The sequence below is a fragment of the Poromitra crassiceps genome (assembly GCF_964638095.1).
Source record: "Poromitra crassiceps genome assembly, contig: HAP1_SCAFFOLD_1253, whole genome shotgun sequence".
Lineage (NCBI taxonomy): Eukaryota > Metazoa > Chordata > Actinopteri > Beryciformes > Melamphaidae > Poromitra > Poromitra crassiceps.
In genome coordinates, this window is record NW_028151157.1 from 12,501 (window position 1) to 36,021 (window position 23,521).

At 43.0% G+C, this 23,521-nt stretch overlaps 2 protein-coding genes across 2 annotated transcripts in view; both read left to right on the forward strand.

Moving 5' to 3' along the window:
• LOC310771789 (scavenger receptor cysteine-rich type 1 protein M130-like) overlaps positions 1 to 16,154 on the forward strand; it is a gene marked incomplete at both ends in the record, with an annotated part of 27,651 nt that extends 11,497 nt beyond the window's left edge. The window contains 4 exons of the mRNA XM_083664312.1: positions 1,810 to 2,107; positions 2,201 to 2,328; positions 2,743 to 2,907; positions 16,137 to 16,154. Coding sequence (XP_083520438.1) covers positions 1,810 to 2,107; positions 2,201 to 2,328; positions 2,743 to 2,907; positions 16,137 to 16,154 — 609 coding nt within the window. The remainder of the gene's footprint in view (positions 1 to 1,809; positions 2,108 to 2,200; positions 2,329 to 2,742; positions 2,908 to 16,136) is intronic.
• LOC310771790 (sialoadhesin-like) lies at positions 16,136 to 17,904 on the forward strand (the record flags this gene model as incomplete). Its single annotated transcript, XM_083664313.1, has 3 exons — positions 16,136 to 16,236; positions 16,909 to 17,253; positions 17,614 to 17,904. Coding segments are annotated over exons 1-3 (688 nt in total), but the record flags the coding sequence as incomplete, so codon positions are not given.
• Between the last annotated feature and the right edge of the window lie 5,617 nt (positions 17,905 to 23,521).

Here is a 23,521-nt window from a genome sequence, read left to right on the forward strand (position 1 = left end):
TGCTTGCATGAGCCCAATGTTTGCTAACGTTAGCCTCTAGTCTCTTTCCCTTCACGTTTGTGGACAGTAGCTAACACCCGGGCTTTTATTGCTGCTATTACTACAGCCGTGTATTATTACACAGCACACTATCGCTGTTGTGAAATAGCTCCTGACGCAGTAAAAACAGCATTAAATAGGCTAGTAAGTAACGTTGGCTAGCGTCCTAAGCTATGACAGCTGTCAGTCACTTTTAAACAGCGCGCTGCGGAATGTCAAGAATATGGCGGCGGTGGGCGTGCCCGTACGTGAGTGACAAATAAGGTCTATAGGAAAACAGACATTTCTAATGAGTGTTTGCACCAATGCTTGAATTCATTGTGCATAAATGTACTGTAAATATATCAGCCCAGTTCTATCAGAATAAGAAACATGGTGACTACTTTCAAATAATCAGTTAAAATCACCACTTGATCTTCAGGTCACCAGTTAAAAGACCACCTGAAGATGAATTTGAGGGGGTTTGAGCCCATCTTGAAGGGTCTAAAATCTAGGGATGGGCGGGAGTACTCGGGTACTCGAGTACTCGTTCATAACGTCAGTACTCGAGTAACGTTTACGCTGTTCGGGTACTCGCCCCACTCCCCCACCCCTTCAAAAATGGTCTAGATCTACGCACGCATCGTTATGTGAATCTGGCAGCATGAACTGCACGGGTGTCAAGTCAGCCAGAATGTGTCATCCGCTTTGTTGCTTTCAAAATAAAACGCTTATTGTAACGTAACCTTATTTATTTTGAGTAATGCGTTACAGCCACAGTTTCACGCCATATAACATCATCTTTCAACAAGTATTTTGATACAAGGTTTGCTGCTTCGTTCGTTGAAATAATACCTTTTTCTCCTCCAACGTGCATCAATAAGCTATTTACTTTTGTTTAAGTAACATTATTTTGAAAGGTTTTAACCGGAAGTTTTCCAGCTCATCCCAAAAATGGTGGCTGGAGATATGCTCCCGAAGGAGACAGATGCACGCTTCTTCAAAGCGCACGCCCGTTAAAACTCATTAAAAAACTTTGCACTAGTTTACTGACTACACTGTCATTTCCCATAACATTAGTCACAAGAAATGTGGAGAAAGAATCACTTTTTGGGAGACAATCGCTTCATGGTGATCACTATTTAGCTGCAGCTGTAACGCTAATCAAACACTGGTCACTTGTTCACTTTTTGGCAGAACACCGGACCTTGTAATCCGTGGATTTACGTTAGTGTAACAGTGATCATAAAGTAAAATTGATGATACTGGACAATGGACATGTATTGGAATTGAGCCTTCGCTTGTGCTCCGAAGCGCTAATGCCATCCATCCAACCATCGGAGATACTGTCTGAGATAGGCTTTAGACGTTAGCTTAGCGTCACCTCACCTAATATCACAGTCAGTCCCTCTCCTCACAAAAAATGCTCCAGGTAACGCTTTTTCCATGCAAAAATGCAAACGTTATGTGTGAACAGCCCCATACACAGCAGGTTACCCCTGCTCCGTCATTACCATAGTAATCACACAGACCCCCCCCCATCCGTGAGTACCTGGTTACTCGTTCATAATAGTAGGATAGTACTTGAGTATTTCAATTGTTTAAAATGGCCATCCCTACTAAAATCGCCAATATATCATTGCATTTTACACCGAGAATAAGAGGAATGCAGTAATTTTGTTTGTTTTTGCAGAAGGAAACTTGACGTAACGTAACCATCTCAATTCAAAACTCTCGCTCACCCTCTGCCCCCCCCCCCCTCTCTATCTTTCTCTCTCTCCAGAGTCTGTGAGGCTGGTGAATGGTACTAGTCTGTGCTCAGGCAGACTGGAGGTGAAGTATAATGAGTCATGGACCTCAGTGTGTGAAGCTGACTTTGACCAGCAGGATGCAGGGGTGGTCTGTAGGGAGCTTGGCTGTAGGGCTCCCTCAGTCCTACAGGGGGCGCTCTATGGAGAAGTGGAGGCTCCAATGTGGACCAAAGAGTTCCAGTGTAAAGGCAATGAGTCTGTTCTCCTGGACTGTGGAAGCTCAGGCTCAGCTAGAAACACCTGCTCACCTGGCAAAGCTGTTGGACTCACCTGCTCAGGTAGGAGAGGAGGTGCAGTTTGTATTTGGCTTCATTTCTGTTCTAATCAAAGTGACTTTACTTCTTTTACGAATGACTCTTGTTTCTGTTCAGAGCCTGATGATGTCAGGTTGGTGGGAGGAGCCAGCCGGTGTGCTGGTGGACTGGAGATTAAAACATCTAATGGAGACTGGAAAACAGTGCATAATGAGAGATCTAAGTGGAACCTGAAGTCAGCAGCTGTAGTGTGCAGACAGCTGGCATGTGGCTCTGCTGTTTCAACACAATGGAGAAAGTATAACTCATCAAGATCTTTCACGGCAATGAAAAATGACTGGTTGATTCATTCTGACTGTGATGGGTCTGAGTCTGCACTGAGGGAGTGTTCCACAAAGTCAGAATCATATAATAGCTCTTCCAGCCTGGAGCTGATCTGCTCAGGTAACTGAACAGTGACATCACATCCTCAGCTGCTTCCACAGTGCCAGGCTGCTCTCTGACTCCTCTGTGTTACAATGTAGCAGTTCTCTGTATTACATATGAATGTAGCCTCTCCTCTGTCTTGGACGGTGGCTGCTAACAGACAAACCGTCATCTTTCGATTACAGATCTGCTGGTTCAGCCAATCATCTCCCTCTCTGTTTACAGATCTGCTGGTTCAACCAAACATCTCCCTCTCTTCCTCCATGGACGGGGTCTCCGAGGCCCAGCAGGTGTTCAGGGGCTCCAGCTTCACCATCAGCTGCTCCATCCAGCCACAGTACCCAGGAGGCTTCTTCCACCTCACCTCCAACACAGCACAGGACTACATCCTGCCAGCTGTCAATCACTCTGCCGCCCACACAGCAGACAACCACACCCAGCCAGCTGTCAATCACTCTGCCCTCAACACAGCAGACAACCACACCCAGCCAGCTGTCAATCACTCTGCCCTCAACACAGCAGACAACCACACCCAGTCAGCTGTCAATCACTCTGCCCTCAACACAGCAGACAACCACACCCAGCCAGCTGTCAATCACTCTGCCCTCAACACAGCAGACAACCACACCCAGCCACCTGGCAATCTCACTGCCCACTTCCTGTTTCCTGCTGCAAGCCACGCCCACCAAGGGATCTACAGCTGTGTTTATCACATCTATGTTTACTCTCATAACTTCTCCTTTGAGAGCCAGCCCCTGTCTCTCACTGTCTCAGGTAACTTGACGGAGAATATTCCAGTTTTTGCCCTTATTCCAAAAAAGACAATATTCCACAAATAGTCCTGTTTGCATGCAGCAGTGCATACTCCCATTACTGTAACATCAAATGTTCCCATGACGTAATGTACATCCTACAGCTATGCTGATTCATGCATTCACTCACTCACTCATCTTAATCTGCCCCCAATGGCTGTTGGGGTGCATGAACATACCTACACACTATAGGGGTGTAAAGGACTCGTGAAACTAGCGTTTGCATGGATAAACTTTTGGGGATTTTTGCATTATTACAATCATCAGCAGTTTGGACTCGACCAACTTACCTCTGGTCTCTGATATGGTAAATGAAAACAAGTCGTGGTCATCAGAGCCAGCCTTATTTTTTAACACCAGTAGTTTTACTTAATATTTCAGTAACTTGAGTACAGACGTTCAGTTTAAATTGTAACAACTTTCACGTAACAAAAAATTCCTTTTCTGAAATTAAACTAAATATATAAATTAGAAAGCAAATTAACATATAGGTTTAATAGGTTTAAGGAAGGTCTTTTTCTTACCTCATGCTGGTACGCCGTCCTTCCATTCAAACTTGGAACAGCTTTGTAACAGATTAGTGATGGTGACACAATATACAATGAGTATCAGCCACTGCCATCGTGTATTTTATCTTATCGGCCGATGAGACAGTTGTAGCCAACAATGCAAAAATCTTCCATTTCCGATATTTAACCGATACATTTGTGCATCACTAATGCCTACCCCACACTACAGGATTTTCAAATCCTTGAAGATTATAAAAATCTTGAGAGCCCACACACTACAGGACAGAAAGAGCCGATTTTTTAACATTTCAATCTTGGGACACACACACAATCGCGTCTGTTCAAACGCAACCCCACACACTAGAAGATTATGCCGAAGATTCACCTTGGAAGCAGGGCTCGACGTTAACTTTTAAAATGCCTATTCAGTGTGCGCACCGGGTGTAGTAGTAGTAATAATGATAATAATAATAATAATACATTTGTGTCATTTCGTTTTCTAAACAAATCTTATTTTTTGCTTTTATAATGCATTTGCACTGAAAGGATTTGTTTAACTAATATTTGCGCGGACAGCCGCGTCCATTCGGGGTGTAGGCCTACTGTGCACGGCCAGGCGAAAACCGTCTGCACAGGTGCCTTGTGGAGGGGCGCGTCTGCTGATTTGACTCACTTTTCCGTGCGGACACTCGCCGATGCGGGAAGCATATGAGACCTAAGCGCTTGTTGTAGGCTACATGCTTTGCAGTATAGCATTAGTTTTCCGTCCCGTTCAAAGACGCACGGGTATTTCACCTCGATGACAATTTCCTCGTTCTTTGTTTCTGTGCAGGGCTGCGGGCGGACGCGGACCAGATTATTTTGCGAAAAACTGTAATGGAAACGCAGCTACTACTGGCTCTCTGCTCAAGATGCAATCGCCTGTCGGGTTGTAAATATCTAACATGTTAGCTATGCCCGATTCACAATCGGGAAGAGGCAGTCTTCCCGATTGTGAATCTTTGAACCCCACACACTACAGGATCATTTGGGAAGATTATCTGCCCGACGCGCCTCAAATCGGGAGCACCCCCGAGAAAATTGGGAGGGGGGAATCGTGGCCATAATCTTGCAAATTATCCTGTAGTGTGGGGTAGGCATAAGGGCAACACGAGATTTATGTTTAATGGGAGCTGTTCTCATGATGTCAGCGGATCTGATGAGATGTTTCTGTTTCAGCCTCTCCAGCAGATCTGATCGTCAGACATGTTGTCCCGCTGCTGACTGTGCTGTTGCTGCTCACTGGCCTCTGTTTCTACTGCAAGGTACTGAACATCTTTACTCAGTAGACGATTGGTTAAATGAAACAGACTGTACATTTTAGCTAGAAGAGAGGTGTGATCCAGTAACAGCTGCTGTCATGTTTTTCCAGGCCAGAAGGAGGCACCAGCCAGGAAGAGAGAACATTGAGCTGGTTTATTATAACCTTCGTGGTTCAGATGCTGAAGGAAGAGAGGAGAACATCCAGCCAGATTATTATAACCTTGATGATTCCACTGCTGAACGGAGTGAGGACATTGAGATGGGTTATGATGACGTGGGTGGTTCCAGTGCTGAAGGAAGAGAGGAGAACATTGAGCTGGACTATGATGACGTGGGTGGTCCCAGTGCTGAAGGAAGAGAGGAGGACATTGAGCTGGATTATGATGACCTGGTTGGTCCCAGTGCTGAAGGAAGAGAGGAGAACATTGAGCTGGACTATGATGACGTGGGTGGTCCCAGTGCTGAAGGAAGAGAGGAGAACATTGAGCTGGACTATGATGACGTGGGTGGTCCCAGTGCTGAAGGAAGAGAGGAGAACATTGAGCTGGATTATGATGACCTGGGTGGTCCCAGTGCTGAAGGAAGAGAGGAGAACATTGAGCTGGACTATGATGACGTGGGTGGTCCCAGTGCTGAAGGAAGAGAGGAGGACATTGAGCTGGATTATGATGACCTGGGTGGTCCCAGTGCTGAAGGAAGAGAGGAGAACATTGAGCTGGACTATGATGACGTGGGTGGTCCCAGTGCTGAAGGAAGAGAGGAGGACATTGAGCTGGATTATGATGACCTGGGTAGTTCTAGTGCTGAAGGCGGGTTGGGTGAAGAAGCAGCAGCCCAGGGATAGTAGGATCTCCAAGGAGCTGATCTCACTCCAGATGGATGTCTCAGCTCTCACACAGCCAGCTGTCCATCACCTTAGTGAAGGTAGTGACAGAGTTCCCTTTAAAGTCCCACTGAAATCACAGCAGGAAAAAAACAGAATAATTGAAAAGGAAGTCAGGACATGTTGCAGTTGTCTATCCATCAATATCATAATGCAGCCAATCATTTGTCAGTAGTGAAGGCTCACAGCAAATCAGATGACTCCTTGGACATGAATATTCATGACAACTCTCCCTGTCAATGTTACTGAGAGTATAATTGGTTTGATTGAATTGTCATATCAGTTATTTTTTCTTATTTATTTCACCCTGCATACAGTATATTTCATGTCTTGTTTTATGTTCTAAAATAATGCATATTTTTCATTATCTGTTCATGTTAGTTCATGTAAATAATATGTTAACATACTTACATTAATTACATTGTAATTCATTGTAGATCTTAGTTTCTGGTGTTTTTGCTTCATGTGGCGCCCGGTTGTTTGTGATTTGTTGTTGTCCGCTGAATTATCAGCATTTCTGTTGATTTCCTTTGGCATTTTTACGGTGCATAAAAGAAGAGGAAGTCCGCACACTGTTGAAGCTCCAGTGACCACAAGTTTAATTAAAGCTTATACAACGTTTCGAACCCTTCGGGTCTTCATCAGGTACCTGATGAAGACGCGAAGGGGTCGAAACGTTGTATAAGCTTTAATTAAACTTGTGGTCGCTGGAGCTTCAACAGTGTGCGGACTTCCTCTTCTTTTATGGTGTGTATTTTTGAGTCCAGCACCTGTAAAAAAAATTTTTTACGGAGATGTGCGTGCTTCCCTTTTTGTTCTGAATTTTTATGGTGCCCCATGTTTGACTGTATGTATTTTGTTTTATGGTGCCCCATGTTTGACTGTATGTATTTTGTTTTATGGTGCCCCATGTTTGACTGTATGTATTTTGTTTTATGGTGCCCCATGTTTGACTGTATGTATTTTGTTTTATGGTGCCCCATGTTTGACTGTATGTATTTTGTTTTATGGTGCCCCATGTTTGACTGTATGTATTTTGTTTTATGGTGCCCCATGTTTGACTGTATGTATTTTGTTTTATGGTGCCCCATGTTTGACTGTATGTATTTTGTTTTATGGTGCCCCATGTTTGACTGTATGTATTTTGTTTTATGGTGCCCTATGTTTGACTGTATGTATTTTGTTTTATGGTGCCCCATGTTTGACTGTATGTATTTTGTTTTATGGTGCCCCATGTTTGACTGTATGTTTATGGTGCCCCATGTTTGACTGTATGTATTTTGTTTTATGGTGCCCTATGTTTGACTGTATGTATTTTGTTTTATGGTGCCCCATGTTTGACTGTATGTATTTTGTTTTATGGTGCCCCATGTTTGACTGTATGTTTATGGTGCCCCATGTTTGACTGTATGTATTTTGTTTTATGGTGCCCCATGTTTGACTGTATGTTTATGGTGCCCCATGTTTGACTGTATGTATGTTGTTTTATGGTGCCCCATGTTTGACTGTATGTATTTTGTTTTATGGTGCCCCATGTTTGACTGTATGTATTTTGTTTTATGGTGCCCCATGTTTGACTGTATGTATTTTGTTTTATGGTGCCCCATGTTTGACTGTATGTATTTTGTTTTATGGTGCCCCATGTTTGACTGTATGTATTTTGTTTTATGGTGCCCTATGTTTGACTGTATGTATTTTGTTTTATGGTGCCCCATGTTTGACTGTATGTATTTTGTTTTATGGTGCCCCATGTTTGACTGTATGTTTATGGTGCCCCATGTTTGACTGTATGTATTTTGTTTTATGGTGCCCTATGTTTGACTGTATGTTTTATGGTGCCCCATGTTTGACTATGGCCCCTATCGTTGCATCGGCGCAGTTTCTAGGCCGAGCGGCAGGCGCAGATCAAAGCAGTGGGCGTGGAAAGGCGCACTTGATATCGTCGTGCTGGCGCTAGATGCAGCCCAAAGCATTACAACCATGCCTTTTAGGCGTAAAATTATGCACCGTCATGCTCATTGGATAAGTGCAATAAACGAATCGCACGCTTGCCTTTTTAGCTCCAATTCCAGTGATCCCGCAAAACCAGACGAAAGCCAAACGCTCTGCCCCCCCCCCCCCCTCCCTTCATCCAGCCTGTCTGTCTGCATTATAGGCTATTATTCCATATTATTATGCTTCTCAAACCAATCTAACTGCAGTTTCAATACTGCAAGCATGTAAATACGCTACACTATAGCAAGATCAAAGTGAAAATAATGTTCTATGCATCAGCTAGAAAAATATAGCCTATTAGATTGGTGAAAGTTTGTCCAGAAAGATATCATTTTCTCTCGCCTGCTGCAGGAAGGATGATGCACATAAATATACCCTACATTATGTCAAGTCATTGCATAAATGTGTTTTTATTGTAAAACTAAATGTGAAATAGGGCCAAGTTATTGGACGGACATCACAGTATAGCAGATGCCATTAGAAGCGCGTTCCGAAGCGCGTTCCGCTGTTACTTCTCTAAATCACGTTAACTCGACAAGGGGTATATATATGCCCAGGAGGACATATATGTTTCACATAGGGTGGTGTTTTCATTTCGAGGTTTTATTTGGTCCAATATTGAAATGTTGACAATGGCAGGCTGTGTTACCATTACACATTAATTTAGAACTACCTTTTATATCTATTTTGGCTCATTTGGTGGCTATTTAGTAGCGAAATGAAGAAACACAATGCATGCTGGGAACTCAGAGAGAGAGAGAGAGAAGGGTGACAGAGAAGAAGCAGTGAAGGCAAAGAATAGGCCTGCTTTTCAAAAGCGCAAAGCGCTAAATGTAGGCCAGCTCCCAAGATATGACTAGGCTGGTATTTAGCGCCGACACGCCCACTTTGGGACTGCGCCACGCCCATTCGGCCTAAAGCGCATTTGGCAGCCTAAAGCCTATTGCTATCTTGCCGAAACAGGCGCAAGGCACGTTTTTTTGCGGTTAAGGCCCGTAATAGCGCCGATGGCCTGTGGGAGAATAGAGCCCTATGTATTTTGTTTTATGGTGCCCCATGTTTGACTGTATGTATTTTGTTTTATGGTGCCCCATGTTTGACTGTATGTATTTTGTTTTATGGTGCCCCATGTTTGACTGTATGTATTTTGTTTTATGGTGCCCCATGTTTGACTGTATGTATTTTGTTTTATGGTGCCCCATGTTTGACTGGATGTATTTTGTTTTATGGTGCCCTATCAGGGACTACAGATGTAAATTAGCTTGAAGCTATGATCTGGTGCAAGGCATCATGATCATCAGTGATGGAATTTACTTCCATCACTAAAAACAATACCTACATTATCATCATTCAAGAAACATCTGAAAAGCACCCTACTGTAATTTTATTTAATTTGTTGTGTTTCTTAACTTATCTAACTTGTTGTATAATTTCCTTGTTAATTCTAGATTTTGTTAATTTTATTGTTTAGTCTATAAACCGTACTATTATGTAATATTTTTTCTGTTTTTCTTTCTTCTTTTTATTTGTTTTCCTTTTTCAAATATATCTGTTGAAATTGATATGGGGGAGGTACCTTTATAAGCTATTTTTGGCTTCCAACCTCTCCTGCACAATGAGTCAATTTTTTTTAATGATTACTGTATGTTATGTATCTATGTGCAAATAAACATAAAGATAAACATTACTTTGTTCTTTACTGAGAATGATTAATGTACATGCACACTGTCCCTGCCAAATAAACAGAATACAATAAAATAAATAATGTATGTTAGTTCAACAACTACTATTTTGTAATCCATGGGTTTTCAATACTTCCAGTCATGTATTTTTAGTTATGTTGTCGTGTTGAAACTAGTCATACTGTCTCTTCTATATCATATCCAGTCTGTACTTCACGCCCACAGAACCTGGTCAAAGGAAGTTGGGGGGGAAAAATGCTTCAGACCGGAGGAAGTTCAAACCAACCAGCCTGCAGGACATCCGCTCGTATTTCTCCAATCACCTTACATCCAGACACCTGCCTATCATCGCTCATTATTATCCATGAGTTTCCCTTTCTGCTTTGGCCAAGTTCTCCCAGCTTGAAGTACAGACGTTTAGGAGGAAGCATTTGAAAATTGCAGGAGCCAACCGTCTGTTTTAAGAGACTACGTTGTAACTATTGGTGTGCTGAAACAACCCAATTTCACCACAGTGATCTTTTATGGAATTTAATTTGATCCCTGTACCAAGGGCGCCGGATTCATTTTAGAATTGCAGAGGCCAAAAAGTGTGTGGCCCCTATCGTTGCATCGGCGCAGTTTCTAGGCCGAGCGGCAGGCGCAGATCAAAGCAGTGGGCGTGGACAGGCGCACTTGATATCGTCGTGCTGGCGCTAGATGCAGCCCAAAGCATTACAACCACGCCTTTTAGGCGTAAGATTATGCACCGTCATGCTCATTGGATAAGTGCAATAAACGAATCGCACGCTTGCCTTTTTAGCTCCAATTCCAGTGATCCCGCAAAACCAGACGAAAGCCAAACGCTCTGCCCCCCCCCCCCTCCCTTCATCCAGCCTGTCTGTCTGCATTATAGGCTATTATTCCATATTATTATGCTTCTCAAACCAATCTAACTGCAGTTTCAATACTGCAAGCATGTAAATACGCTACACTATAGCAAGATCAAAGTGAAAATAATGTTCTATGCATCAGCTAGAAAAATATAGCCTATTAGATTGGTGAAAGTTTGTCCAGAAAGATATCATTTTCTCTCGCCTGCTGCAGGAAGGATGATGCACATAAATATACCCTACATTATGTCAAGTCATTGCATAAATGTGTTTTTATTGTAAAACTAAATGTGAAATAGGGCCAAGTTATTGGAGGGACATCACAGTATAGCAGATGCCATTAGAAGCGCGTTCCGAAGCGCGTTCCGCTGTTACTTCTCTAAATCACGTTAACTCGACAAGGGGTATATATAGGCCCAGGAGGACATATATGTTTCACATAGGGTGGTGTTTTCATTTCGATGTTTTATTTGGTCCAATATTGAAATGTTGACAATGGCAGGCTGTGTTACCATTACACATTAATTTAGAACTACCTTTTATATCTATTTTGGCTCATTTGGTGGCTATTTAGTAGCGAAATGAAGAAACACAATGCATGCTGGGAACTCAGAGAGAGAGAGAGAGAAGGGTGACAGAGAAGAAGCAGTGAAGGCACAGAATAGGCCTGCTTTTCAAAAGCGCAAAGCGCTAAATGTAGGCCAGGTCCCAAGATATCACTAGGCTGGTATTTAGCGCCGACACGCCCACTTTGGGACTGCGCCACGCCCATTCGGCCTAAAGCGCATTTGGCAGCCTAAAGCCTATTGCTATCTTGCCGAAACAGGCACAAGGCACGTTTTTTTGCGGTTAAGGCCCGTAATAGCGCCGATGGCCTGTGGGAGAATAGAGCCCATGGGCTCTATCGTTGCAGCGGCGCAGTTTCTAGGCCGAGCGCCAGCCGCAGCGCAAAGCAGTGGGCGTGGAAAGGCGCACTTGATATCGTCGTGCTGGCGCTAGATGCAGCCCAAAGCATTACAACCACGCCTTTTAGGCGTAAAATTATGCACCGTCATGCTCATTGGATAAGTGCAATAAACGAATCGCACGCTTGCCTTTTTAGCTCCAATTCCAGTGATCCCGCAAAACCAGACGAAAGCCAAACGCTCTGCCCCCCCCCCCCCCTCCCTTCATCCAGTCTGTCTGTCTGCATTATAGGCTATTATTCCATATTATTATGCTTCTCAAACCAATCTAACTGCAGTTTCAATACTGCAAGCATGTAAATACGCTACACTATAGCAAGATCAAAGTGAAAATAATGTTCTAAAGGCATCAGCTACAAAAATATAGCCTATCCCTATATGATGAGATTAATTTTATATTGGTGAAAGTTTGTTCAGAATGATATCGTTTTCTCTCCCCTGCTGCAGGTAGAATGATGCACATAAATATACCCTACATTATGTAAAGTCATTGCATAAATGTGTTTTTATTGTAAAACTAAATGTGAAGTTGGGCAAAGTTATTGGAGCGGACATCACAGTATAGCACATGACAGTAGAAGCGCGTTCTGAAGCGCGTTCCTCTGACACTTATCTCAATGACGTTAAATCGACAAAGGATATATATAGGCCCAGGAGGACATATATGTTTCACTTAGGGTGGTGTTTTAATTTCGATTATTTATTTGGTCCAATATTGAAATGTTCTACAATTGCAGGCTGTGTTACCATTACACATTATTTTAGATCGACCTTTTATATCTATTTCGCCTCATTTAGTTGCTATTTAGTAGCGAAATTGAGTACCCAATTGCATGCTGGGGCATTCACAGGCAGTCAGAGAGAGACAGTCGTATTGTGCCTGTCAGACTGCCTGCAGCCTCAAAGCGGTACACGGAGTTGTTTTACCCAGGCTAGACGCGTTGTCACACAGGCTTGTGACAGTAACTCAACGCGGAAGGATTTATTTCACAATAAACTGGTAAACGCACACCAATGCCTGCTCCTGTCAGTAGGAGAGAGGGAGAGAGTGACACAGGTAAGGGTGACAGAGGAGAGAGGGGAGGAATAGGCCTGCTTTTCAAAGGCGCAAGGCGCTAAATTAACGCCAGCTCGGAAGATAGGTATTTAGCGCCGACACGCCCACTTTGGCCCATTCTGGGACTGCGCCACGCCCATTCGGCCTAAAGCGCATTTGGCAGCGTAAAGCCATATTGATATCGTCCCAAAACAGGCGCAAGGCACGTTTTTTTGCGTTTAAGGCCCGTTTTAGCGCCGAAGGCCTGTGGGAGAATAGGGCCCCATATGTGTGTGTGTGTGTGTGTGTGTGTGTGTGTGTGTGTGTGTGTGTGTGTGTGTGTGTGTGTGTGTGTGTGTGTGGAATTGAACGGTGAGTCATATCGATTAGTTCACGGTCTGCGGTTATGTACGTTACCCGAAAAGTAAGGCAACACTAAATAATCAAAAGATTGAATTGGCTTTGGTGTCATATTTTCCAAGAGAGTTTATCGTGGTGGACTTTAATCACTATCACATGAAGATGTCAGTCAGTCTGTCTTCAGCCAACCTTCTCTAGTTTGACTGGAGGCCGCAGGAGAACATGCAGCTGTCTCCTCTGCAGGGCGGGCGATCTCCTGCTTGAAGCCTGAAGCCTCCTCGTAAGCACACACGGTTCTTTCTACACCCGCTAAGATCTCCTGGGCAGCTCCCAGTCTCTCTGTGATGATTCCTCTCATTCAGCTTTAGACATGTTACTGAAACTGATGTGTAAATGTGGAATTGCATTGCAATTCCACAAATGTGTAATCGCTCATTAATGGCTTCCAGCCAAATTTAACATTAGCCATTACAAAGATTACATTGAGTTCCATCTAGCTATACATTCCCAAAACAATCTGCCGTGAAACACACACCATCTACATCTTATCAGCCCACAACAATAGATACAATCTTCAAATATACTGTACATATATTGCACAACTATAACTGGGTTGAAATATGCACTTGTTGTATATAGTAAATGATAGCACAGCTGTTACACTATTTTCTTAACTACAATTATCACCCAATACACATGCCATGGAGTATAACTAATTAAATATGTAATAAAGATAGAAATAGCTCTTACTTTTTCCAAGTCACGCACACTGCAAACTTATAATTAACCCAATGGCTCGAGCAGTCCCGGCTACAGCCAACTACTGTATCTTCATAATGTATACTTGTGAACCCACTTTGATGTCACAAAACTCTAGTGACCCCAGACATCCAAAACAGATTTTTATTTTTTATTTTTCCTAAAATCTACTTGTTTTTGATCATGTTATAGTTTGTAATACTATGTTAACTTGCAAGTAAATGCTCAATTTAGACCACATAGGCTATTTAATGTATTGTGGACGGCAGCCAGAAGCAGAATAGCCAGGATGAGCCACAGATTAGTGAGGATTTTATTTTCCCAGGTCCGGACTTGTACAGGTCAGGATATGTACAGGTCAGGACTTGTACAGGTCAGGATATGTACAGGTCAGGATATGTACAGGTCAGGATATGTACAGGTCAGGATATGTACAGGTGAGCTTGTATTTACAAGGCTGCAAATTAATACTGAACAAACAATGACTCTGAATAATGAAAATGTAAAAAGAGTTAAGTAGGCTAGATATATGGGCTATATCTGGTTAACACAGAGCCCACTAACATGCCTACAGCTCAGTTCCTGCAGCATATCACTGAACAGGCCACCTCCCTACCGAAGAAACAGTTCTCTGTTAATAAGGGGGTCATATGTTATGGCTCTATCATGACAAAATTATGTATATTTACATTTACATTTGGTCATTTAGCTGATGCTTTTGTGAAAACGGATACGCTCAGTTGTCTTAAATTGTGGTCTTTTTATTATTATAATAAAATCTTTTTGTATTGATCAATTACTAGAAATGTCATGCAACCCCATGGTTGGGAAAGCCTGAACTAAACTGTCTGAATTCATATTCATTGTGTTACTTTGGACTAGCGGTAAAAGCTAATGGAGATAACAGGAACGGTGGTGTTAGAGAAGTGAGCTAGATTTGGAAGCTTTTATCTAGTTTGCAGATCTTGGTCCCTATCGTTGCATCGGCGCTGTTTCTAGGCCGAGCGGCTGGCGCAGCTCAAATCAGTGGGCGTGGACCAGTGCACTTGATATCGTCGTGCTGGCGCTAGACGCAGCCTCAACCATTACAACCACGCCTTTTAAGCGTAAAATTATGCACCGTCATGCTCATTGGATAACTGCAATAAACGAATCGCACGCTTGCCTTTTTAGCTCCAATTCCAGTGATCCCGCAAAACCAGACGAAAGCCAAATGCTCTGCCCCCCCCCCCCTCCCTTCATCCAGTCTGTCTGTCTGCATTATAGGCTATTATTCCATATTATTATGCTTCTCAAACCAATCTAACTGCAGTTTCAATACTGCAAGCATGTAAATACGCTACACTATAGCAAGATCAAAGTGAAAATAATGTTCTAAACGCATCAGCTAGAAAAATATAGCCTATTAGATTGGTGAAAGTTTGTCCAGAAAGATATCATTTTCTCTCGCCTGCTGCAGGAAGGATGATGCACATAAATATAGCCTACATTATGTAAAGTCATTGCATAAATGTGTTTTTATTGTAAAACTAAATGTGGAGTAGGGCCAAGTTATTGGAGCGGACATCACAGTATAGCAGATGACAGTAGAGCAGATGACAGTAGAAGCTTCCGAAGCGCGTTCCGCTGTCACTTATCTAAATCACGTTAAATCGACAAAGGATATATATAGGCCCAGGAGGACATAGATGTTTCACATAGGGTGGTGTTTTCATTTCGATGTTTTATTTGGTCCAATATTGAAATGTTCTACAATTGGAGGTTGTCTTACCATTACACATTATTTAGATCCCTTAATATAGGTTTTCGGCTCATTTGGTTGCTATTTAGTAGCGAAATGGAGAGGCACAATGCATGTTGGGAGTTCACATTGCAGTGAAGTTACAGCTTATTTTTTCTATGGGACTCTGAGCGAGGGAGTCAGAGACAGTCGGTATTGTGCCTGTCAGACTGAGGAGAGAGGGAGAGAGGTGACACAGAGAAGGGTGAAAGAGGAGAGAGCCAGAGGGGAGGGAGAGAGCCAGAGGGGAGCGCTCCGGCAACTGGCCGACTGAATAGGCCTGCTTTTCAAAGGCGCAAGGCGCTAAATTAACGCCACGTCGGAAGATAGCATTTAGCGCTGACACGCCCACTTTGGCCCATTCTGGGACTGCGCCACGCCCATTCGGCCTAAAGCGCATTTGGCAGCCTAAAGCCATATTGATATGGTCCCAAAACAGGCGCAAGGCACGTTTTTTTGCGTTTAAGGCCCGTTTTAGCGCCGAAGGCTTGTGGGAGAATAGGGCCCCATGTGTGAGGAAACGGTTATCGGAAAAAAAGAAAAGAAAGAAAGAAGGAAGTCAGAAAGTGACCACATGATGTCATCATCTGTCATTCTACCAGTCAGTCACATATTCAGTGAGTCTATTAACCTCTCACACACCACTGCTGTTTGGTCTCACCGTGTTTAAAGGCAGCAGAAGAAGAGTGAACAGGTTAAAAGACACAGAGGAGAGTAAGGATGGCGGCTTGGGCCAAAAAGATTCCCTGGAGCTTTGTGCTGCTTCTGGCTGGTAAGAGGAGAGCATTGTTGTTATTTTGACTTTTGTATAAACTACACATGCTGTCAGCTGACATCTCTAAAACCATCTCATTAACCAAGGCTCCATTTAAACTGTTCAAATACCTGAATATCCCAAAATACAATAACAAACCATAACAAATACTATATTTTACTACTAACTATTTTCTGGTGTTTGACTTCCTCTTTATTGGTTATTTCTAATGATAGCTACTGTCAAATTTTAGCTTTTTCTACTGTTGAGCTCCTTGCACATTTATCCAGGACATGGTATCAAGCCTTCTTTTAAACATATTGTATCACGCCTATATTTATTCATATCTTGTGTTTTAAAATACTTATTTCTATACTGCACACATTTCATATCTTATGTTTTAAAATACTACATATTTTTTCATCTTCACCTAAATTTTACTGGTGTGATTGATTACTGGCTTTGTTTTGGGTTAGGGTTATTTATTTATTTATTTATGTACATATGTATTTATTTATTTATTTATTTCAAAAGTGACTTGGAGCTCCCAGTTGTTACAGAATAACCAAAGTTGATCGAGGAGCTGCTGAAGTGATGTTACGCTCCTCTGCATAAAGATTCAAGAAGGATCCTGACGACTACAGTGTCATCCAGCAACTCTCTAATCCAATGTCCTGTTCTTTCTTCCAGGTGCTCTGGGTGAAAGGGTCAACTATCCAAACTCTATTTGTGCTGTGAAAGGATCGACTGTGACCATCCCCTGCTCCTTCACATCCCTGAAGGAGTTTAAGATAGTGAGGGTTGTGTGGTGTCAGGACCATGAAATTTGCCATGGAACCACTCCATCAGTGTACGACAGCAGCACTACAAACAACAACCGCCACTACCGATACCTGGGAGACCTCAGCAGCGACTGCACTTTGCAGATTATGGATATACAATTCACAGACTCAAAGACTCACCGCTTCAGAATGGAAGCAGATGACAGTAGAGGACACTGGACTGGGAAAAAAGGAGTGACTGTCACAGTCATTGGTAAGGACATCATATTATAATGCTGAGAATAATATTAATTAATACTGATTTTTTTTATGTTTTATTTTACTTGACTTTTATTTAACCTGGTTAGACCCATTGAGATGAAGCAGACATTTTCTTATACCTTGTGCTATATCTTTCATTTCAATAAAACCACTACTAAAAAATAAAGCTAATATTAATGCAAATACAACTTGTTTTTCTGCTACAAAAAATTATATTTATATCACACTTTTTTTTATGAATCTACATGCTGTAAATTTGAAGGAAAAAAGGCAATACAAATGATCAGTTGAAACACATCAAATTGCTTGGATCAAAACCATGCATTGTAAAATTAAAATGAATTAATTACAGATGGCTCACAAATGAGGATCTCCAGCTCCAGTAGTGAGAGAGTGATGAAAGCGGGCAGCAGAGTTACACTGAGCTGCACTGCTGCACTCTGCTCTTTCCACCAATTGGACGTCACCTGGTACAGAAATGGCCACGCCCTCAATGAGACCGGCCCCACCCTTCAGCTCAACCCTCTGACCACGGCTAACTCTGGGAATTACTCCTGTGCTTTGAAGAACAAAGAGAAAACACGCTCCGACCCGTACAGCCTGTCTGTGGAGGCTGACGACCTGTCTGTGGAGGCTGACGAAGGTTTGTTCATTCATTTTTCAATTGAATTCAACTTTAGGAAGGTTCCTCCCTGTACAACCTTCACCTCCATCTCTCCACAGCCGGTTCTCTTCAATCTGTGTACAAAGAACCAGCCTGTTCTCACTCCAACGGCATCAAACACAGCCGCTCTGTCACACACCTTGTGCATCAGACGAGCACGGTACCGTGTGCGCCAGTATGAGACGCATACGGAAGCACCTGGTTGGAGGCTGGAGCTAGTTACTGGTGTGGAGCATTATAGGTGAAGGGTCTCCAAGGGGTCAAAGACCCCGGGGGAGTCAGGGGTCTCCCCCAAAAAACAGGTCTTCGAGAAACCCCAAAACTCTTCACCTGGAGACCCTAACCCAGGGATATTCAACTTGCTTTGCCCGGGGGCCACTTTCGTGAAATGATAGAAGGCCAGGGGCCAGTTAACACATTCAGTGCCAGCGACGCCATATGGCGTCATTAGAAATTTACCGTACAGTGCCAGCGACGCCAAATGGCGTCATAACTCGATTTTTTTTTTTTGACGGGGGGGTGTCGATCTATGCCTCTTACATCGCCTCTTACAATATTCAGAGGTATTGAATGTGTCTAACCTATTTTACAGAACCCTTAGGTGGCGACAGCGCTCTCCAGATGAGAGAACGTGGAGTGAAACACACAGAAGAAGTCATTGGGGGGAAGGAAATCGCATCGCATCCGTCCGTATGCAGCGGCTTCATTGAAGCAACGTTTAGCTGTGCCCCTGCAGCAGCCAATCTGCTATCACAATTGAGCACCTCGATGTCCGCTGCAACAGCCTCCGTGTCCGCTGCAACACATGATCAGCCGTGGATTTGTTATTATTCTCAACTCGAAGCATGGGAGCTGGTACACGCGGCTGTAAAAAAGCAGGATCTAGCTGACTTTTTCAGTGCTGAGCACAGGCAGAGAAAACGAGAAAACAGCAGAGCAGAGAGATACTCCTCCCACAACGGGGGGGGGGGGGGGGAGGAGGAGGGGGGGAGGTGGGCACGCAGAGCCAAGTACACAACACAGACCCAGACAGCAGAACAGGGTTGGCAAACGCAAGCCAGAATATCCGATGCCCACCAGCAGCAAAAGATCAGCAAGAAGCTGCAACCAGCAGCGCATGCAGGCGCCAGCGCTGCTGGTTTCAGCTAAAAATATTATTCTTCCAAACAAAATTCCCTTGCCTTCACTGTTTTATTGAAGGAAATTATTTTTGAGGTGTGACTACATCAGAAAATTAGCTTCAGAGTCAGTGATGTGCTTGAAATGTTTAATTTCACAAAAGGCTCATTATCTCAGCTCGTAGAAAAAAAGCTCTGTTTTTCGTTCGATCAAGCTATCTTCTCCGGCTCATAACTAAAGAACGGAAAATGGGATCAATAAACTTTTTTTTGCAGGTGATAGAAGAGAGTCTCATCGTTATTTGTGCGTGTTCAGTGTTTACATAGTAATTATTAAAGAAATTATATGACTGTTTTAAAATGCATTGCGGCCTATGTGGCACAGCAAGCAACCTTTTGCCCAAGGGCCGTGGCACTGAAAGTGTTAATAAACAAACAATATACATTTTTCTGTAGTGGATTGTAGGTTTTTGGGGTGTCAGCCGGAGTTTAGTCTGACAATGTTGTGCACAGTAGTAGTAGTGATAGTTGTTAGGTTAAGTTAGTTAGGTTAAGTACATACATAAGTGCCTGGGTAGCGAGCAGACGGCAGTATTTGACAATTTAGCAGCTAAATCATAGATTATTGAAAGATATTCCATATTCCAGACTGAAATGCTATAACAGAAGTGGAGTATTGGCCAGAATGACATGAACATTTGGACACTTATTCAGCGGGTATCTTGCATGTTGCATTCAGGTGCACTGTAAAAAAAAAATGGTTTGTTTTTGTTTTGCAATTCCATCGCGGGCCACACAGTGGTGCGCAAGTTGAGTATCACTGCCCTAACCCTTACCCTGGAGCCCCACACCATATCCAAACCCTAACCTCAACCAAGTGGCTCCCAGTGCCTAAACCCAACCCACCTGAACCCCCTGTGCCTCACCCCAACCCCAAGGTGTCAGGTGACCTGTGCCTCACCCCAACCCCGAGGTGTCAGGTGACCCCAACCCCGAGGTGTCAGGTGACCTTTGCCTCACCCCAACCCCGAGGTGTCAGGTGACCTGTGCCTCACCCAAACCAGGTGCGTCCGTGTGCATCTCATACTGGCACAAGGGTACCATGCTCGTCAACATCTGACGCACAAGGTGTTTGACAAAGCCATGGTGTTTTATGCGATCGGAATGAGAACGTGTTGCAATAGCAAGACTTTCAAATTGTGTGCAATGACTACGCCGAATTTTCCAATTGGGTGCAGTGCATACACTTTTCATCTCTATTTGTTTGTTGTGTTTTGTTTGACATCACACCTAACATTACCATTCGGTTCAATGGGATGAATACATGATTTTGTGTATGTGAGCCATTGTGATATAGTTTTATGGAAGAAAATCCTTACGATTATGATAACCATACCCAACCCTAACCTGCTTGTATACTGTATTGATTATGATAACCATACCCAACCCTAACCTGCTTGTATACTGTATTGATTATGATAACCATACCCAACCCTAACCTGCTTGTATACTGTATTGATTATGATAACCATACCCAACCCTAACCTGCTTGTATACTGTATTGCATCTTCAGATCTCAAATAAGTGAAAAATGCTGCTGATGGAGTGAGTTAACCCATTGATACCTGATGCAGCATTTGTGTGTGTATCCCTTTAAGACCGCGAACTGCGTGACGCGGTTCACGGTCTTAAAGGGATACACACACAAATGAGGGATATATACGCAAATGCTGCATCAGGTATCAATGGGTTAATTCAATTTGTTTCCAATGCAGTTTCACTAGTTCCAGGGATTTTCTAGAAACAACACTCCACAAAGTTGAAACAAGGAACAATACGGCAGATAACTAAATAAAGATAAAATGTGCAAAAATATTGCAATATTTGCCGCGATATATATATCAAATATCGTATATTAAACATAATATACCTGGACAGCCGTTAAACCTGGGCGGGCCATCCAACGTGTGGGAAACACTGCAAGTTACACAACCCCAAAAGTTTCTATACTGTATCCTGCCTGTTTGACTGTTTTACAGAACCAACATCAGATAACCTACCGGTGATTGTTGGTGTTGTTGTCGTGCTCACTATGCTCACCCTCATCTTGGTGTTCATCATCATCATCATCAAAAGGTACTGTCACTCACCAAAACAACTTACATCAGTCTAGCTGTTTGCTTTTCATGATTAAATACAGCATTGCTAGAAATACAACACTTTAAGAGTTTTATTCCAAACTGCCACATATATACATTTTACCACAATTTCATCATTAAATGCATAGTGTGGATTTTGCTCTTTACCAAAATACCAAAACAATGGTCCTACTCGATCATTAATGATGGTCCATTGGCAGTGTGGGACAGTGTGTCTGCAGAAAGCCTGCTGACTTCTGCCTGGATGTTCTGGACATTTCTGGACATCAACCTTTTGGCAGAAGGTCTCCTTCAACCAAACCCATTGCTAAATCCTTTTATATCTCAAAGCCTTGCTGGCTGTGGTAGTGGACTGAACTCTAGAGTAACTTGTCAGAACTAGTGTGTATCGTGAGCTGGCAGCTCGTAAGGGATAATGTACAGTGATTGTCGAGGTTTTATCCGGCATTATTATTAGTCTGATATGACTGGAGGTGGCCATTTTCAAGCTTGTTAGCGCAACATCTCAGAAATGCCTAGACGGAATTTCATCAAATTTGCCTCAAACATCGACTTGGACTCAAGGATGAACTGATTAGATTTTCGTGGTCAAAGGTCAAAGTGACTGTGACCTCACTGTGGCCATTCCCTAGTTCGTTAAAGCGATATCTCAAGAACGGCTTGATGGAATTTCTTCCAATTTGGCTCAAACGTCAACTTGGGCACAAGGATGAACAGATTACATTTTGGTGATCAAAGGTCAAGGTCACCGTGACCTCTCCAATGCCATTTTCAAGCTTCTTTACGCCATATCTCAGGAATGCCTTGACGGAATTTCATCAAATTTGCCTCAAACATTAACTTGGCCTCAAGGATGAACTGATTACATTTTGGTGGTCAAAGTTCAAGGTCACTGTGACCTCACGAACGCCATTCCCAAGTTCGTTAACGCGATATCTCAAGAATGTCTTGATGGAATTTCTTAGAATTTGCCTCAAACGTCACATGGACTCAAGGATGAACTGATTCGATTTGATGAGTTCAAGATTACTGTAACATCACGGTCGCTCGTTTCATGCTCATTAACGTGAGATCTCAGGAACGCCTTGACGGAATTTCATTCAATTTGCCTCAAACCTCCACTGGCACTCAAGGATAAACTGATTAGACTTTGATGGTTAAAGGTCAAAGTTCAAGGTCACTGTGACCTCACACACCCAATTTCCAAGCTCTGTCACGCAACATCTCAGGAGCACCTTGACGGAATTTCTTTTAATTTGCCTCAAATGGCGATTTGGACTTGTGCTCGACTTGCGGTTGTTCTAGTTTTAATCTCCTTTAATGTATGCAGTAACTATTTCTTGTTTTTTTTCTGCATTGTTATTAATATTTTTGTTGTTGCTTTGAAGGAAACGAGCAGCAGCAGCAACAGCAGCAGATAAGCCGCAGAGAGACAGTGTGACAGTGCAGGTGAGTCATACCCGTTCACACTGGACAAAAAACCGGCTAACACCCGCTAACATCTGGCTTCAGTGTGAAAGGGTACAATCAACCTTCACTCCCAGGTCAAATGACTCTGCAGTCAGGGGTGTTTATCGGCTCCAGCTCGGACGCGCCAGGAGAGTTGGGGGGGGGGGGTTGGATATAAGACATCGTGGGTGGCCATTTTTCTGAGATTGTCTTGCGGTGGACAGAATGCATGTTCCGTTGCATCTACATCATTGAATTTTGCATGCTTACTTGTGCAGAAATCTGTAGCCATGTGCTCAAAGAATTAGAGCCTGCTACTAATGTAGATTTCAACTAAAAGCAGCGTGTAAATTACATCTTTTCAAGTCAACTTGGCATCTCAGGGCTGGTGGAGACTTGAATTATGCCAGGTGGAAGCATTTTTATTATTTTTTTATTCATGTTTTTGCTCATGTTAACAGGGGTAGGCTAGCCAGTACATCGACTAGCATTCATTGTGCTAAGCTAAGCTAACACAGCTGGGTTATATCATTTATAATAACACAGCTGGGTTAGATCATTTATAATAACACAGCTGGGTTAGATCATTTATAATAACACATCAATCAATATTTGAAATTGACAACTTTCCTAATACTCTTGTTTCTCTCTCTCTTTCTCTCTCTCTCACACGCACGCACGCACGCGCACACACGCACGCACGCGCGCGCGCACACAACACACACACACACACACACACACACAGACAGACATACACACACGCACACACACACACACACACATGTGGTTTTGCTGTTTGCTTTGACTTATTTAGGGCTGTGATGTAAGATAAGGGCTAGCTAGTTATTTGGAAGTGTCTCATTCTTACTT